The 19,568-nt window shown below is 39.1% G+C and overlaps 1 protein-coding gene across 2 annotated transcripts; it reads right to left on the bottom strand.

Moving 5' to 3' along the window:
• Positions 1–958: 958 nt before the first annotated feature.
• Positions 959–18,073, bottom strand: LOC109096341 (serine/threonine-protein kinase LATS2-like). 2 transcript variants are annotated; one of them, XM_042763506.1, is made up of 9 exons: positions 17,855–18,073; positions 14,691–14,929; positions 14,205–14,599; positions 6,638–6,770; positions 5,006–6,543; positions 3,964–4,546; positions 3,673–3,855; positions 2,583–2,689; positions 959–2,142 (listed from the first exon to the last, which is right to left on the bottom strand). In XM_042763506.1, exons 3-9 carry the CDS (start codon positions 14,556–14,558, stop codon positions 1,612–1,614), a joined length of 3,429 nt encoding a protein of 1,142 aa, XP_042619440.1. In that variant the 5' UTR covers positions 14,559–14,599; positions 14,691–14,929; positions 17,855–18,073; the 3' UTR covers positions 959–1,611. The 2 variants fall into 2 exon arrangements, with proteins under 2 accessions (XP_042619440.1, XP_042619439.1); XM_042763505.1 differs by having other exon boundaries at positions 14,707–14,929.
• Positions 18,074–19,568: the final 1,495 nt, after the last annotated feature.

The following is a 19,568-nucleotide window of genomic DNA, read 5'->3' as shown; positions in this document are numbered from 1 at the left end:
GTGCCACAAAATCTTCTAAAACATTTTTATGTTTAAAGATATTTTTATGTTTAGAAGTTTAGGCTGCGTTTACACTTGCCATTAACATGCGAACTGTATCCGGATTGTCCACATACATATTGAAAGGACAAGTGTAAACACACTTCTGGTCTGTGTGTTATGATTTTAGTGTTTCATGTTCCAGAGGTAGTCGAGGACGCATTGTGATCAGATCTTAGTGTAATGTAAACGCAATCCAGCCATCGTGTCTGCATTCGCAGGCGGACGTCATGCAGAACGCCGCCCCCTTTCTCGCGAACTGTCAGAAAAAAAGACGGAGAACACCTGTGTGGAGACTAATGAGACTCCTACACTTATCTTTGATTTGTAAATTGGCCCGCGACTGAAAATGGTTTTCAAAAATGAAAATGGTTTTTAAGGTTGAGTTTGAACAATTAAGTTTTGTTTAGACTTATTTAAATATTGCGTGGGAAAGACAGATCCGATCGGTTATCCTGATGGAGAAGTCAGTTGATGTTGCCAAGTATGAATGCGCCGTGTTCTAATTGACTGATGATCCGATCTGCTTGATCAGATCATGGTGATCACATGTTAATGCCAAGTGTAAACGCAGCCTTAGATTCAACCCTAATTAAACACACCTGATCCAACTAATCAAGTCCTTCAGGCTTATTTGAAAACTATGTGGTATGTGTGTTGGAGCAGGGTTGAAACAAAACTCTACAGGGCTCTGGCCCTCCAAGAATTGAGTTTGACACCCCTGTTTTAGACAAATTAAGTGAAAATGACTGGGATGGTATAATAGGAAATCTGCAAATCTGGCTTCCATACTTCAGAAAATACAGCTTTAAGAGCATGTTTCTGAATTTTACTATAAAAGTCAGTTTGGTTTTATAAAAATGTAAAAAATGCAAACCTCCAGTTGTGACTGGCAGCATGTTGTATCTATATGCATTTAAATTTTATGTTGAATTGTACTATGGAGGATGTTTCTCTCTGCCCTTTGCACATCTCCTAATTGCAACCTGACCATTGAGCCACCATCCCAAGCCCAGCTCTCTTCTGATCCCTCACCATGGCCTCCGGTGTTTGGAATGGCTATGTTAGTATCACCAGGCTGAGAGAGGTGAAGGAAGTGTTCAAAAATATGATGTAAGACTGGGATCTTTCCCCCAGTGGAATAAAGGAATGGGGCACAGTTGAAACAGACCACACTAACCATAAGAGTAGAGTGGTTTGACTGACAAACCACAGAGCAACAGCTACACACATCTGTTTTTTTGCTCTCATAGCAGAGTAGCCAAGTTTATCAGTCACACCAACGTCCCCATTAACTAAGCTGCGTATCTTGTGTATTTCCTTGGTCCCAGGACAGAGCTTCAGTCATTTTTTAACAGGCAAGGATGCAGCATAATGCTTTTGGAGGAATAAACACATTTCACATGGAACTTTCTGCACTCCAATTCTGATGTTCTTCCATGCATTTAACCTGTACAAAAACACCCTGAAGAAAAGGTAGGGTTAAAAGGAAGTGTAGGAGATGCAGCGTGTTAACTGGCAAGGTCATCTATGGGTAAAGGTAGAGCAGCATGAACATCTGATCCAACATTCTCACACATAAACCGGCTCACACCCTTCCCCTTGCTCTTCCTCCTCATGAATCTCTTCCTCCTCCAGCTCAGGCTTCAGGGTATCAGCCGCTCTACTGCTGGGCAGGTTGTGCGTTGCCTCGGAGGGCTTGGGATAACGGAATGGGCAGCCGTTATCGTCAAAAAACCTTCGGAAGGTGAACTCGTAGAAGGCATGCTCAGGGTGTTTGCCATGAGGAGAACAGAGGGTGTCCCAAGTGCGGGTGCTGTCTCCACTGTCACTCCAGGCCCCTGGACCCCCCTCCTCTTCCACAGGGTCAAAGTTGGATGTATCCATGGGGTGAGCAATCTTCGGTCTGTATGGAGCAGGTTGTGTGCGAAGATTGCTGGAGAAATCCATCTCAGCAAAGAATGGGTGAGCCTTTATCTCTCCAGCCCCGTTGCCTCCTAGACGCTCTTCAGCTGAGCAGCAGAGTTGACCAATGATATCAACTGCCTCTGGGCTCAGTTTTACTTGTGGAGGCACCTGCAGAGTATTCTCCCAGTTTATCACCTGTGGAGGTAATGACAACAACATTATTCCTATTTCCTCAATTCCATATATCCAAAGAAAACCTGTCTACTCCAACTATATAAGCAAAGGAACCTGTGGAGGTGACATCTACGTTATTGCAGTGCCTCTTCCCTATTGTTACAATTCTATAAAACCCAAACAGTTATAACTCCACCAAAGACAATACGTCTTGTTTGTTTACATCAGAGGTGTCCACTCCTTCTCCTGGAGGGCCTGAAGTAAAGCTCCAACCCTAATTAAACCCATAAACCAGCTAATCATGGTCTTAAGGATTACTAGAAATTTTCAGCCAAGTGTGTTAGGGCAGGTTAGAACTAAACTTTGCAGGACATTTGCCTTTCAGGAGCAGGATTGGACACACTAGTTTACATTAACCCTATAAGAAAAAAAAACTAAGAAAATGCATACAGAGCTCTTACCTTAAGCTGTGTCTCCGTTGGGGTTGGAGCAAGAAAGGGTGGCTGGCCAACCAGCATCTCAAACAGGATTACTCCAACACTCCACCAGTCACACAGCTGTGTGTATCCTGCAGATCAAAAAGTTTTACCCTTAAAGTTTTATAATCATTATATATTGAAATTTTTTCATAATTTTATAGGATTAGTTTAATTCTAGATTTTCATGTCTTTCTTTCTTCAGTCGAAAAGAAATTAAGGTTTTTGAGGAAAACATTGAGGACTTCAGTGGGGATCACTGGGTGGAAGTTTCAGTGTAGCTTCAAAGCGTTCGACACGATCCCAGCCGAGGAAGAAGGGTCTTATCTAGCGAAACGATCAGCCCTTATCTAAAAAAAGAATAAAACTTATATACTTTTTAATCTCAAACGCTCGTCTTTTGTAGCTCTGCAATGCGCATGCGTACTCTGTGCAGTTCCGTTCGAAACAGTTAGGGTAGGTCGAAAAACTCCCATCTCATTTTTTCCTCCAACTTCAAAATCGTCCTACATCGCTGCATCAGTCGCTACATCAGTCCCGACCTAGTGTTAACAAAGTGAAGGTCAAACGCCCTTTACAAAAAATGGTAAAACAGCGATGTAGGAAGATTTAGTTGTGAGGAGAAAATGAGATGGGAGTTTTTTCAACATACCCTAACCGCCATGAACCGGAATGCACAGAGCTAGACAAGACAAGCGTTTAATGTTAAAAAGTATATAAATTGTATTTTTTTTTTTGAAAATGACTGATCATTTCACTAGATAACACCTTTTGTCCTTGTCTTGGATCATGTAGAGCCCTCTGAAGCTGCAATTTGGACCTTCCACCCAGTGAACCCCACTGAAGTCCATTATGTAGCGAAAAACCCTGGAATGTTTTCCTCAAAAAACCTTAATTTATTTTCAACTAAAGAAAGAAAGACATGAACATCTTGGATGACATAGGGGTGAGAAAATTATGAGGAAAATATAATTTAGAAAATAACTAATCCTTTAACAGGAGAAGAGATATATGAACACTGGCACTTCCTAGTGAATACCTTGTACTTCAAGGTTTGGTTTGTGCAAGGTCTCACCTTTGCGCAGAAGCACCTCAGGGGCGATGTAATTAGGAGTGCCCACCAGAGAGTGTGCCAGGCAACGCTGGTGTTGTCGAGTTGCCCGCTGTTCCAAAGTCATCAGCCGATCACCGCAACGGCAGTTAGACACATCATCCCAAAAGTCACTCGGCTCCATACTATCTTGCCGGATATGGTTCCCTTCAAGCAGGACAGAGAGAAAAGGTAAAGACAACCAATTAGTTTGATTTGATAAACACTTCAAACAGTTTGAAGCTACGAGTAACACCTTTTCTTCAGGTCTTTTACCTTTTTGGTAATACTTTGAGTTGTGAGTCCAACGGAACCCAGTACACAGACCAAAATCAGTCAGTTTGATGTGTCCATCCAGGTCAATGAGGATGTTGTCCGGCTTAATATCTCTGTGGATGAAGCCCATCTTATGCACACTTTCTATGGCCAGCGTTAGTTCTGCCACATAGAACCTGGCTAAGGGCTCCGGAAAAACCCCCATACGGATCAGCAAGCTCATCATATCTCCTCCAGGAATGTAATCCATGACAAAGTACAGGCTGTCTCTGTCCTGAAATGAGTAGTACAACCTGACTACCCACTCATTGTCAGCCTCTGCCAAGATGTCTCGTTCTGCTTTCACATGGGCTACTTGGTTTCGGTTCAGAACATCTTTCTTTCGTAGAGTCTTCATGGCATACAGAGCCCCCGTGTCCACTTTTCGTGTAAGACACACCTCACCAAAGGCCCCAATGCCGAGTGTCTTGATTTTGACAAACATTGATTTGTCCATCTTGGCACGTCGTAGTCGGTTGTAATTGGATTCCTTCTGGTAAAGCATCTTTCTCATCTGTTCCTGCTCTGCCTCTGAAAGGCCAGCTTAAGGAGTGGAAGAGACAGAAGAGGGTGGCTTGATTTAATAATAATGCAATAACGTTTAGACTTGATATTGAATACTTAATAAAAACAATAATTTACACAACAATTGTCTGAAATGCAAATCATCAAACAGTGGGAAGTTTTGGGGAAGTCATGGCCTAATGGTTAGAGAGTTTGACTCCTAACCCTAAGGTTGTGGGTTCGAGTCTCGGGCCGGCAATACCTCAACTGAGGTGCCCTTGAGCAAGACACCGAACCGCCAACTGCTGCCCGGGCGCTGCAGCATAAATGGCTGTCCACTGCTCCGGGTGTGTGTTCACGGTGTGTGTGTGTGTGTGTGTGTGCACTTTGGATGGGTTAAATTCAGAGCACAAATTCTGAGTATGGGTCACCATACTTGGCTGTACTGTATGTCACGTCACGTGTATTTTTTGGTTAATGGAGTTCTAGCACTGGTTACCTTAGACATCTCTTGCTCCAGCTGCATCCTGCGGTTGAGTTTCTGCTGATAGGTCTTCATCAGATTCTCCACATGCTGCTCCATGTAGAACTTAAAGGCGAAGGGAGAATAACTCTTAATGCGTGACTCCCGCTTCTCTTCATCACGGGCATTCTTACGCACAGGCACAGGTGAGGTCTGAATCTGCTTCTTATCCTTCACTGCCTTCTCTCCTTTGCCTGTCTTCACTTTGTCTTTGGAGACAGGTTCCTCTTGCTTTCCTACTGAGGCACTCTGGACAGTTCTACTTGTAGCATTGGCATCTTGAAATCCACCCATGGCTCCAGTCTCCAGGGATGCAGGCTCAGTTCCAGGTCCAGATCCAGGCAGGAGCAGTGTTTTGGGGTAGGGTGGAGGTGGACAACGGTGTTCTTGATTGGGCTCCAGGGTAAAATTCTCATCTGGCATGTATCCGTGAGATTCTGGTGCTTCCTGGGCTTGGGCACTCAGCCAGCCTGGATGGCATGGTCCCACTGCTGTCTTAGGCTCAGGCCTCATGACCCGTATACTCTTTACAGGTGGCTGGATTGGTGGAGAGGTCACTGCAGTTATTGTGTTAGGTGGACCCAAAGATACATCCTGCTTGCTAGCAACACTAGCTGCAGGAGGCAGTGCCTGCCTCACAGTCACCTTCTGGTGGTTGTTAAAAGAATTGGTCCTACTGGGGACACGTACCTCCCCTCGAAAGGGCCCCTGTGGCTGCCTGGCTGGAGGGGTCCCCTCAGGACCTTGGGCTCCTGGCCAGTGATGCTCATAGAGGTCGAGGTTCAGACTGGCCCTGGAAGGAGTGAGCAGGCCTTGAGGAACATCAGAAAACTCACCGCCCATAGCGCCAGGGGCAACACCAGGGGAGCGCTGCATCATGTGAACCTGGTGTGAGGTGGGACTGGCTTGGTGTGGGTGCGAATGTGGTGGAAGATATAAGTTAGGAGGGTAGCCACCAGCGTTTTGGCCCATTGCTCCTTTGCCTGGCATATTAACATAGTTTTCAGATGTTAGTGGGGTCATCTTATTCTGGAAAGAAGCACTTCGTTTTATCCCGTAGCTGGAGGCTTCTATCATATGAGGCCTGTAGTCATAATGAGTGCCAGGACCTCCCGAGGGCTGAGGCTGGATTTGCATGGGTGGTCCAGGCACACTGTAGCCCATCATGGCCTGGTCTATCCCACCAGGGTATCCTTTTTGCTGGGCTGGACCAGGGGTGTACAAAGGGTTCCCAGGGTTATTTTGGGGAGCCATGCTTGTGGAGTAGGCACCCATACTTGCGGGATGACTCATTGGGTTTCCCATGGTAGGACCCTGTGAAGTGCTGGTAGGTGGTGGCATGTAGTTCATGACAGGTGGTCCACCCATGTATGCACGAGGCATCTCACCCTCAGCCCCATAACCAGCTCCTTCATACAGTGGTGCTCCCATTTGGTGATAAGATGGCATTGCACCATCCCCAGTGCCCTCCATTGCCGCCCTGTGGTCCATTAAATTTGGCATGCCAGTTTTTCCTGTAAGGAATTAAAAAACGGTTATTTTGATTTTAAAGGCAGTGCATCATTCATAAAATGAATATAGTAATAAGTTTCTAAAGTGTGAACATACCTGGGGAAGTCTGTTTGATGACACGTACAATCTGTTCGTTGTGAGGGTCCAGGTAGCCCATTTTGCTAATGTATTCCAATGCTGCCTCAATGTTACGGCTGCCAGTCTGTTTTAGGGCACGGACTGCCATTTCCTGTTTCAGAAATTCAAGCAAAGAACCATCAGAGCACAACCAATGCATGCATTTTTTGGTTTTCACAATGCTTTTCCTATCACTATGCACAAATGAGGCACAACTTCTACACTCAATTAAGGTTTTTAAATAGATGCATGAGATTCAATACCAAGACGAGATTACAATTACCTGTAGGCATGGCACTTTGATATAACCACAGAGATCAATTTGAATTAAATCACTATGTGAAGCAAAGCAACATTGCTGAAGCCAGGACGGCCACTAAATTCCTACAAATATCCCCACTTCAGATGTAGGACAAACAGCAAAGTCAGATTTTCTTCTTTAAAATCTGCTACTTGTAGAGGAATTTATAACTGGAGAGACTGTATTAGAGTTGAAATTCTCTCTCTATCTATCTACATATATATATATATATATATATATATATATATATATATATATATATATATATATATATATATATATATATATATATATATATATACACACATACATACATACATACATACATACATGGGCAAAAATATGGGCACCCTTGGTAAATATGATCAAAGGAGGCTGTGAAAATTAATCTGCATTGTTAATCCTTTTGATCTTTTATTTGAAAAATTCACGAAAATCTAACCTTTCACTGGATAATAAGAATTTAAAATGGGGGGAAACATCATTATGAAATAAATGTTTTTCTCAAATACATGTTAGACACAATTATTGGCACCCCTACAAATTCTTATGAATAAAATATCTCACAATTGAATGGGAATATACTCCAGGGTGATTATGAACATGAAATTATACATCCAAGGTTTCCTGTTTCACAGAAATATAAATAGAAGGGAAAACAAAGCCCAAATGCCCTTAATCATCCATCACAATGATAAAAACCAAAGAATATATTTCTGATGTGCAGCAAAAGATAATTGAGCTTTACAAATTAGTGAACTGGCTTTAAGAAAAGAGCTAGAGCATGTGATAATTCCCATTTTCACCATCAGGGCAATAATTAAGAATTTCCAATCAACAGAAAATGTTACAAAACTGCCTGGAAGAGGACGTGTGTCTATATCGTCCTAATGCATGGTGAAGAGGTCAGTTTGAGTGGCTAAAGACTCTCCAAGGAACACAGCTGGAGAATTGCAGAAAATAGTTGAGTCTTGGGGTCAGAAAATCTTTAAAAAAAAGTCAAACAGAACCTACACATACATGTTGTTTAGGAGGGTTTCAAGAAAAATTCTCCTAGCTCATCCAAAAACAAAACTCCAGCATATTCAGACAGGACTGGAACTTCAAATGGGACTGGCTTCTATGGTCAGATGAAACTAAAAAATTTGCTTTTTTAGCAGCAAACACTCAAGATGGGTTTGGTGAAAACAGGGATAAAAAGTACCCCATGTGTACAATGAAATATACTGCTGTGTTTTTGATGTTGTGGACCTATATTTCTGCTGGAGGTCCTGGACATCTTGTTTAGATACATGGCATCATGGATTCTATCAAATACCAACAGAAAAACAAATCAAAAAGTGACTGACTCTGTGTGAAATCTTATAATGGACCATGTTTGGATCATCCAACCGTACAATAATCCAAACACAAACCTCAAAAACAACACAAAAATGGGTCACTGAGCACAAAACCAAACTTCTGCTATGGCCATTCCAGTTCCCTGACCTGCACCCTATAGGAAATGAGTGTGGTGAACTGAAGAGCAGCACCACCAACAGGGAATCTAAAGTGATTCTGAATGAAGGAATGGTCTCTGATCTCTTGTCAGGTGTTCTCTAACCTTATCAGGCATTATAAGATAAAATTTAGAGCTGTTAAACTGGCAAATGGAGGTTTAAAAAAGAATTCAATAAAAGGGTGCCGTTAATTGTGGTCAATGTGTATTAGAGGAAAACATTTATTTCCTAATGATATTTCCCCCATTTTAAATTCTTATTATCCAATGAAAGGTTAGATTTTTCAAATAACAGATCAAAAGGATTATCAATGCAGATTAATTTTCACAGCCTCGTTTGATCATATTTACCAAGGGTGCCCATATTTTTGCCTATGACTGTATATATATATATATTATATATATATATATATATATATATATATATATATATATATATATATATATATATATATATATATATATATATTATCTTTTACTTTCAGGCAAAGTCATACTCCGTGTAATAGGCAATGCTCTAGTTTCATTTAGTTTACATTCTTGAGTAAAAGGAATGTACGTATCTTGACAAATGTTTTCATAAAAATTGTTGGTATTGTACAGTTTTGGAATTTGTATTGGTTATGGAAAATGACCTTCATTCAACTCAGTTATTTAGATAAACACTCATGTACACATGAACATGCATGTAAATATAAATCAACCCATACATACACACACTATAATTGTTAAAATAACATTCCCTGCAGCTGCTTCCTCTGCAAGTTAGCACAAGCTCTTTCCAGTGCCAGCCCACAAGTGCACTATGACCAGACCTTTGCACATTCGACCACACGTCGCACTGGCAGACCCTTGAAATTCACAGATTTGATAATAATACTTGTCACATTAATTTACATTTTTAAACTTCTTTATTTGTCTTAATTTTTATAATTACATTAAACTCAAAATGAATGGAACAGGTTACAAAAATTCTAATTATTTATTTAGAGAATGACTTTTTAAATTCTTCTCAACTTAAATCTTTACACGTTTACCCACCATGCAACAACTCTGTTTATCTGTAGAGACCTATAGTTTCCTTAGTCACATTTTGTGACGGCGGCAATCCAAAATAAAACCACCCCGACATGTACAGTCTTCTGTGAGCTGACCCACACCTATATGAAGAAATCCCCTTGAATGGCATATGACCTCATTCACAAGACATTCTCCCCAAACCAAATTCTACAGCACTACAGCAAGCTGTGTTTCACTGCCTCTGGTGGTCAAACATTATACTGCACCAAGCATGCCATGGAAAACGACAAAAAAAGTGCCTAATTCAGCACATACTTCGGTTTATGTCCTCTATGCATTCAAAGAACAGCAAGTAGATAAATATTATGAAACTATGACGACGTTAGATTTATAAAGACTATTTCAGAGATTTGGTTAGATGGAGCTGACAGAGAAAAAAATAGAGTAAAAAATCAATGGGCGTAAACAACCGTGGACACACTCAGTATGCAGTGCCACATCCACACGCATTCAACACATTCCCCGAGTAGTTTTGATTACTCTGTGTATTGCCATCTAAGTTGTCTAAATGCTTATTTACACAGTCGGTACTGTACAAAATACACAGGAAATATTCCAAATACACGCTGTTTGTCTGTGATCGCTGCTCTCAGGAGTGGCATGGCTTTTTGTTGCATTCCATCACAGTCCGCTCCAAGGGTGTGTGCCTTCTCGTCCCCCTTGGTGATTTAAAGGCGCCACTCTCTCTGTCCCTCTTTAAAACACACACACACACACACACACACAACAATCCAACATGGACTTGAATTTGGTTTCGGGACGGACTGGGTCTGGTTTGGCCCCTGGTCAGAGTTTCAGCCCTGACCTCCACTGTCATGGCGACAGATGTTCAGGACATTCCACTAGCCAGGAAGCAAGAATTCCAGCTATGTGGAAATCTATGCTTCAATCTTGTTTTTAAATTGTCCCTCCTTCTCCTCTCTTTATTTTTGAGATCATTCTGTTCCAATGTGCCTTAAGCGGTCATTTGGTTGGTCCCAAAATATCTTGTTTGTATTTACACCCTTGTCATGTCCACAAGCCTCAATGCTACACTAGACATTCAATTTCTGGCTGTGGCGTCGGTAAGCACCCACACAAAAACACTAACATTTCTTTCTCTTTTTTTTTAACCCAAAACTTATACTTTATAAAGTAAACAATATATATTCTTCTTGAATAATATATATAAGTGACATAACAATATCCCTATTCATTTTTAAGAGTTTCCACTTTGACCTAAATTCTCAAACACATTCCACCATTAAACATGGTAATGAAAGCCATATGGAGGACTCTGAGATACAGGACAGGATGGGCATCACCATCAGTGGATGGAGAGGTGGAACATCATCAATAATGTAGTAAAATAGCACAAAAAGCATTTAAAACAGCCAAGCATAGCACTAACAAAGCCAAGGTCATGGGTTCAAATCCTTGGCTATACAGGAACTGATAAAATACACTACCACTCAAAAGGGGTAGGTAAGATTTTTTTGTTTTTGAAATGCTCACTTAGGTTGCATTTATTGGATCACTGGATTGGATTAAATTATTCAAATACGCAAAAACTGCTAAATATTTTTGTAGAAATCATGATACATTTTTCAGGATTAGGACCCTAAACTTCTGCACATTGCAGAAGCTTAAAAAGCTTGTGCCAAATGCATAAATGTATCTGTCCTTCAGTATTGCTTCCTATGATCCAGGTGCAGTATCTCCATAAATACAACTTCAAAAAAACTAACAGTCAATATTAAGTCAAAATTGGCTCCATTTACTTTCTTAATGCACATTGTTCCTGGTCTCAGTCTGAATGTTCTAGTGGTGTATAATATGTAAAGTTTATCATTTAGAAAAAAGGCTTTGTAATCTTATATACAATAACTTTCTTTTCTTTTTGGATGCCATCCTCAAATCCCTTTTACTTTTCAGCCCCTTCCCACCAACCACTGATACATGTTGCCCACATTTAGTGAAAAATCAAATCACATTTAGAAAAATCAAGCCCTGTCCTACATTAGTTCTTGTTTAATCTTCTGTTCCTCTCAGAAACTTCACATAACACAAGTCAAATAGTGTTTTAGGTTGACTTTAACATAAAAATGCTATGCTGCACAGCACTGACCAGTTGAGGTTTGAGATCCTGGACATATTGGGTTGCGCAAGAAGGCTAATACAAACATTTAGATCATGTGCAAACACGAGATGCCAACACTACACTACACATTTATCATATCATGTATATTCTGCAAGTACACAAGCATGATGCATTCAGGCAGCTTTTACATTGCTGTGTAATTTGTGTGTTCAAATCCAACTATAGCGACCAAACTAACACAGCTCAGGAAATTTACCTTCCTGGAATGTACGGAGGGTCAGGGAGGAACACAGGCCCCAGTCAGAAGACGAAGGAGAACTAAAAATACCAAGTCAGACACCACAACTGAGTCATTTCACAATAATGACTATATTACTAATAATAAAAACATGCAGAAATGTATGCCCAGATCTTATGGGAGGTCTAGGTGCATGTGGTGTACGTCAGAGGAACAACTCCAATGAACTTTTGGCCATGCTAAATCTAAAAATGGGAGAGGCATGAAGTCAGACAGACTGAGCCACAAAACACAAATTTCATGTTTTTGTAACAACTAAATAAAAACCTTTAACCCACACATAAAGACCAGAAAAAGGGACATAGCGTCTGTGCCATTCCTGCTTACTGTATTTCTGCTGGGGAAACTTTACCACCCATCTACAGATGAAGTGAACACTTACTTTGTGTGTACTAATGTTGTACATGCTGTCCCATGAATGCAGGGCAAAGACAAATCAACCTACGATTGTGTAATTCACATATGCCAGTGAAATGTTATGCTCTCAGTCCTGTGAGAAACCAAATGTCTTCTTTAAATTTTTTCCCCCTTGAGGGCAAAAATAAAGTAGCTGTCCTCAAATGGAGGGTTGTAACCAAAAATGCTATTCTAATAATAACATTAATGAATTGTTAATATAATACATTTTTGTTTTGGGAGATTTACCACTGTGCATAAACTCATACTAGTACATAAAATTATCATTCATACAAATCATAATCAGCCAGCATCAGGACCGACAGCAAAAGATAAAAACCGTCAAGAATGTATCCAGACAACGTGATCCAAATCAAGTCTGATTATCTGACTATACTCCCCCTGATAGCATGTTTCAGCTTCCAGAGACCTAAAAAAGCCCCATTCCAGTCTCTATTTAGCCATGTCATAAAGGCAGCACGGCTCCCTTCAGCTAGGCCTCGTAATTCCACTGGGCCATGGTGGATTTCTCGGTGGTGTTGTGCATGGGCTTGAGCACAGCATTCTTCACATGCCTAATGCAATCACAGGGCTGCTCTCAGAGCTGTATCTGAACATTAGTAGCAAAACATTACAAAGCCCCTACACATATTTATTAATGATCTGACAAGGGGTCTGTATTAGAGAGCCTGAAACAAAGCAGACTCAATATATTCTGTTTTAAACTGTAGGACCTTTGGTCTCCTGCATGTTTGACACAAATAAAAAATAAATAAAAAAAATTTTTGTCATCATTTACTCCCCCTAATGTTGTTTCAAACCCGTATGACTTTCTTTCTTCAGTGGCAGGCAGTGTTACTTTAATATTATTTATTTACTGTTATAGTATTTATATATATTTTGAATTAGTTTTTGTTTTTAGTTTTCATGTTAATTTTAGTTCCCGCTTAGTAGTAGTAGTATGTTCTAGCATAGTAGTTATATATTAACTGGACCATTATCAACTAACACAGATATTAACAAAAACAGAATTGAAACAATTCTGTATAAATGTCTGTATTTTGAGTGTTAAAGGTCAGGAAGAGCTGACTTGGCTTCTGCCACTTCCTTTGGGGTAAAAACCTCTTCAAGGAAAAAAAATAAATAAATAATTGTGAAAACTGCCATTTCAACATTACATTCAATATTATGTAATGATTTCAGACTTGGCAAAGACTGGATATGCACTGCACTGGATGTCTGCTGAGCAATGTTCAAAACTCTATATCTGCAGAAACTTTTCTGAATACAAGTTTATTCAATTATGAATATATACATTTTTTTTATTAACCCCTGATCAGTTACACACAACTCACATAATTATTTATTACTTAATTATCTATCTAACTATCTATCTATCTAAAAGATTAAGTTTTTTTTAGCAAGGACATTAAATTGATCAAAATTTTGTTCTTTTAATGTATCTATTCATGAAATAATCCCCCCCCCCCCAAAAAAAAGGTCATGTTTCCACAAAGATATTAAGCAGAACATAGTATTGTAGTAGTATTGACTGCTGAAAATTATTCAGCTTTACCTCACAGGAATAAATGTGTAAATTGTTTTTAAAAATATAGAAATCATGTACAAACTATAAATCATGTACATTTTTCACAATATTACTGTTTTTATTGTATTTTTGATCAAATAAATGCAGCCTAGGTGAGCACAAGATACTTTTTTTTAATCTCGCCAACCACAAATAAATATACACACACATACAGGCTATATAAATAAATATAATACATGTTATTTAAAATTATGTTATAATATCTTACATCATTATTTTTACCATTTACATTATTATCTGAAATCCATATACATTCATGCATATCCAACAGAAGCATTCCTTACCTGATCACAACCAGCATTGACGAGATCCTGCAGCATCTGTCTGTTGACTTCACCAGGATGTCCTGAGCTGGATCCTGGGCCTGATTCATTGGCAAAAGGCAACAGAGACTTGCGGATCTCTCGCAGGGCATTTTGGTAGTTGTTGAACTTCTGAGGCTGCCGGAGTTGTTGTTGCCTACCAGCCTGGTCTTTGCCCTTAGAGTCCCCACCTCTGCCCCCCTCCCCACGGGTGCTCCCTCCGTGAAGCGCCTGGCTCACCAGCTTCGCAGGTTGTTTCAGTCCCTCCTTGATCTCCTGCAGGCGCTGGCGCGTGTTGCCCACATATGGGGCGGCAGGGAAGGTCTTAGGTCTCATGAGTGAATGTGGCCTGTACTCTTACACACAAATTCTTCACACTTGGAAAAGAGAAAGATTCAGTCAGTTACTCACTCACAAGAAATCCCAACGGCAGTGCAATCGTACAATAAGACACAGCACTGTACACACCCAGACTCAGTCTGACCTGAATAGATAACAGGCTGCAGCGGGAAAGATGCAAGGGAAGATTAGGATTCCTGTTGTTGCTCGTCTTTGTTGCTGCTGCCTCTTTGGCTCTGGCTCATGCTGGATGCTGGCCTACTCACATCCCAGCACCCCTTTCAGGGCTCACACTCCCCGTCCTCCCAAGACATGTCAGGGGTTACGTCTGTGTACTTGTTCCATCCCAGTCTGGTATGCATCTTTGCCTGTGGAGACAGTGTCAGACAGAAGGGTCAGGGTGCGGTCCAGGCACGTCAAGACCCTGCATCAATACTCTGTCAAATGCCTGACAGTCTGAGTCTGATCGGACATTAGCACCTCTGTCAGCAGGTTTATCACTAAACACATACACATCAACTTCATATAACTGTGCTGTTACTTCTTGAAGCAGAATATGCAGTCAGAGGAATAGTAGCATATTCTTAACGCAGCAACTTATGGTCATAAGGCAAACCCTTATTGTAGATGCAAAATCAAACTTCTACACAACACAAACAACACCAAAACTTACACAAATTTCAGCAGCGATGCATTAAATTGACTGTAAGGCATAACAATCGTGGCAGTAAAGACATTTATACTCTATTTGAAATGCATGCTGTTCTTTTAAACTATCAAAGAATCCTGAGAAGAAAATATATACTTATTTTCATGGTTTCCACAAATATTAAGTAGCCCAACTGTTTTTTATTTTAACATGATAAGAAGAAGAAATGTTTCCTGAGCACCAAATCAGCATATTAAGGTGATTTTTGAAGAATCATGTAACACTGAGGACTGGTGTAATGACACTGAAGAGTAATGAGTAATGAAAATTCAGCTTTGCTTCACAGGAATAGATTACATTTTTAAATATTTTAAAATATAGAAAACTGGTTTTTGAAGCTGTAATCATTTCTCACAATATTGTTGTTTTACTGTCTTTTGGTGAGCATAAGAGACTTCTTTCAATAAAATAAATAAATAAATAAAATAATAATCTTACAGACCCCAAAATGTTGAAAATGAAAATGTAGAGTGTTCTGTTCTGGAGAAACCCTTAAAAACTACTGACCATGGTTCATGACTGTAATTTGAACTAAAAGCAAGCCCTTCGATGTACCCCATTCAAACTTCCTGTTTCTATAGGAAATACCTCAAATTCAAAACAGTAGTAAAAATGCCTCTCATCATTATATTGGCGGGGTCTTCAAATACCAAATGTTTCACAGCATTAAATTTTGATTTCTTTTCCTCTGGTAAAAGGGGGATTCGAACACAAAGAAGAAAGGACTTTCAGAACAAACATATTTCTGGAATGCTGGTGCTCAATACTGCAAATGCATTGCTCAGTCTAGAACAAATATAGTATAATTACCACTACTGTCAAGGTTTCCAACACAATACTTTCCATGCCTTCCATTCCTCAAGTAACAACAGCAACACACTGTACCTCCGCTCCATACTAATCCAAGTACACTTCAGAGAAAATCCATGAGAAAAGTAAAAGTTTAATAGATTCTTATTCAATACACAAGCTAGTAATGATGCTGCATCTTTTGTATTGTACATCTGACCACATATTATATTACTGACTACGATGTACTGCTGCAATAAGCCACATGCAACCAGCATAAACATTCATAGACTCAGCTCTCCTGCAAAGTTAAAGTTAAACACTATATAGGCCATTTTAGAAATCTTTTCTTTAATTTCAAGACACTGAAAGGTGTGATATAAAACTTCAGCTACCATTAACTCCATCAGCACAACATGAAATGGATGAGTGATTGATTTTTTTTTTTTACTTTATTTCTAAATAGAGAATGATATTTGTCAGATCATTACAAGTTAATACTTTTGCTTAATTATTACTCATATGCAAGGCTAGAGGTGGGGTCACAGGGGCCCAGATAAAATCTGATTGTCTATTTAATTCCCCTTGTTCTGAAAAAAGAAAAAAGAAAAAAAAAAGATTTGTTATGGGAACTAGCTAATTAATTTTTAAATCTTGATCAATAAATCATGGGAGTTTACCATGTTATTAACATTTTGTTCTTGCACAGTATCTACATTTTCACGTTTCACATATAAGCAATATAAACAAAAAAATCAGAGAGCATATCACTTAAAGATCCACAGTAACCATCAATACAAAAATACTTTTATTGTATGCTTTCCTATTCATGAGTTTTGCGATTGTCACCAAGAAGAAAGAATGAAGTCTTGAATCCACATTTGAACACCACAGAATTATACTGACATGATATTAATTTGGCCCCTCTGTGGCCGTCACTATTGTTGCTTAATTTCATAATTTTATCAACACAAACTAAATATTTTGACAACACAAAGCAGACGAAAACAACAAATGTAAGTGTGAAGACAGATCCCACCACATGTCATCGCGCATCTTACGAGAAAAAAAAAAAATAATTTTGTGGCTGGAGTGAATTATTCGGTTTCAAAACAGTCAATGTGTAATGTAATCGTCCCGTTATAGTACATAATTCTGGCATCTCTAACGTATCTGTTTTTTTGTGTAAGTGTGTGTGCGCGAGTATTATTATGATGTGAGACAAAAAATTGAAGTTCATGTAATGGTATTTTATTTTAGCCGCAGCCGACACGACATTTCACGAGATTTTAAGATAACTCTATGTAGTCAGGTGTTAATACTAGTCAACGCTAAATATTTGTTACGGTGAGTTTCGGTAAAGATTTCGTTTTGTCACATGTCTTCTCTACCTGCTGTAAAATCAGGATATAAAGTCATACGAATCATCCAAAAAGTTTTTACGTGCACGATCTCACATTATTCCCATCAGATTAACAAAACGTAACTCTTCAAAATGCTTTCATAGACACAAAGTAGCTTTAAGGCGTAATAAAGTATCAGGGGCCTAGCGGCTCCAGCGCTTTGAGGGACAGGAGCGAGAGGAGCGCAGATCCGCTGGAGCAAGTCCGCATTCCAGCGCAGGGACAATGCGCTGTTCACGCTTTAAATGTCGCTTTGTTTGAGATTTAAATGTTCGCTTTAAATGAGAAATACAACCTCCAAAAGACTTGCGAGCGGTAATCGAATATAGAAATCCCTAAAAACTACCAATGCCCAGCGTTTAAAAAAAATTATGAAATTTTGAGCGACTCACCATGTGATTTAAGTGGTACATTAATCCTGATTTAAACTTCAGTAAAGTTGTAGATTATCTGTTTGGTGTTTTGTTGCCCAAGGATCGTCCTTCGATGTCCTCTCATAAAAAGCACACAGTGAAAATCCTGGGATTGTCCTCCATTTTCTCGCCACTCACGGCAGAATTAGAATGCAGTACAAAGTTGGACACTTACTGCATTGTTAACATTCCAGAGGAGTCACGTGAGGCAGCCGTGCACGTCAGCACCGCACATACCCCGGGCGGGGCTTCCTACACTGATCTGATGCAAACTAGCAGATGCAATCACTGGAAAAGGAAAATATTGGTGAATTTATGTACTATGCACTAGTGTTGTTCGCTTAGACATCACAACATATTACCATAATGATTAGTAATGAAGATATTATAAAATATCTAAATAAACTTGTTTTCAGATTCTTCACTGGACTCCTCGTTAATCAGGTTGTTGCATTGTGTCCTTTAATCAATCAGTCATTTTAGTCTCAAGTCCTAAAGGAAATCACAAAAACAAAAAGGCAGACAAAACACTTGGCTTATAATATTTGACATGTTCTGATGAATGACTGTGAAACATGAATTGTATAATCGACATACATTTCATCAACATCGGAATTTTCTGCTATAAAATGCATATGATTATATGAGAACACATAAATTTGATTTGCTATTATTGGTAAACTTGGTATATCTTTTGTATACCCTTTAAATGCTGGTGTGACAAAATTTTTAGAAGTATAAATAAATATCCAATGGACTCAATTAATATGAAATAATATATAAAGTAACTAAAAATGTATGGATGCATCATAATAATGAAATAAGCAAAATGCTGTTTAGAATAATTTTAGATAGAGTACAGCATATCAGAACTTCTTGTTTTTCATGGAATAAAGAAGACATTCATACATGTTATACAGCAGGGTGTTACATTAGATTACAGTCATGGTGGTGAACTTTACATAGGACGCATGAGTCAAATGGAAAATTAAACATAAGCAAAATTCATCACCTTCACAAACAATAACACAGATAAATGGAACACACAATTAAGTGATAGTGAGGGATACAGTACTGAAACATGTGCGATGGTCAAAATTCGGAGTGAACATATGCTATATGTTACTAAATGTTGATTTAACACTACAATGATCATATAGCAATGCAAAAAAACGAAATTCTGTGAGACTTACACATTGCACGGTAAAGAAGTACAGAAAAGAGTACTTCTGGATTAATGTAAAAATATAGTGTATATCTATATAGAAGCAAAAAAAATAATAATAAAAAATGGTATAGGCATCACAAGGACAAAGGCACTAATATATTGTATTTATATGTAGAAGGGAAATGGTACTGGAACATAAGGGGATGCCTTGAATATTTTAAATTCTCAGCATACAGGCTCCTATCTGGACAATACTAAATTAAAGTTTAACTATGGATGGAATGTCTTTATCAAACCAAAGCATCAACAAAGTCAGCCTAAAGACTAAGCAAGACTAGATAGAAGATTGCCCAGATAACTGTGCCTGATGAATATGTTTGGTATAAACTAGTCCTTGGTTGCATAAATGTTCTTAGAAGGGTTCAGATCCCTCTTTTGACAACAGAAGCAAACAAAAGTCTTCTGTTAAAATTGGAAAACAATAAAGGTGCATTCAGCCAATGTACAAGTAAAAGTCGCTTTCGC

Source organism: Cyprinus carpio, chromosome A9 (genome assembly GCF_018340385.1).
Source record: "Cyprinus carpio isolate SPL01 chromosome A9, ASM1834038v1, whole genome shotgun sequence".
Classification (NCBI taxonomy): Eukaryota; Metazoa; Chordata; class Actinopteri; order Cypriniformes; family Cyprinidae; genus Cyprinus; species Cyprinus carpio.
The sequence above is the reverse complement of the archived record's forward strand: the minus strand, read 5'-3'. Positions and strand labels throughout refer to the sequence as shown.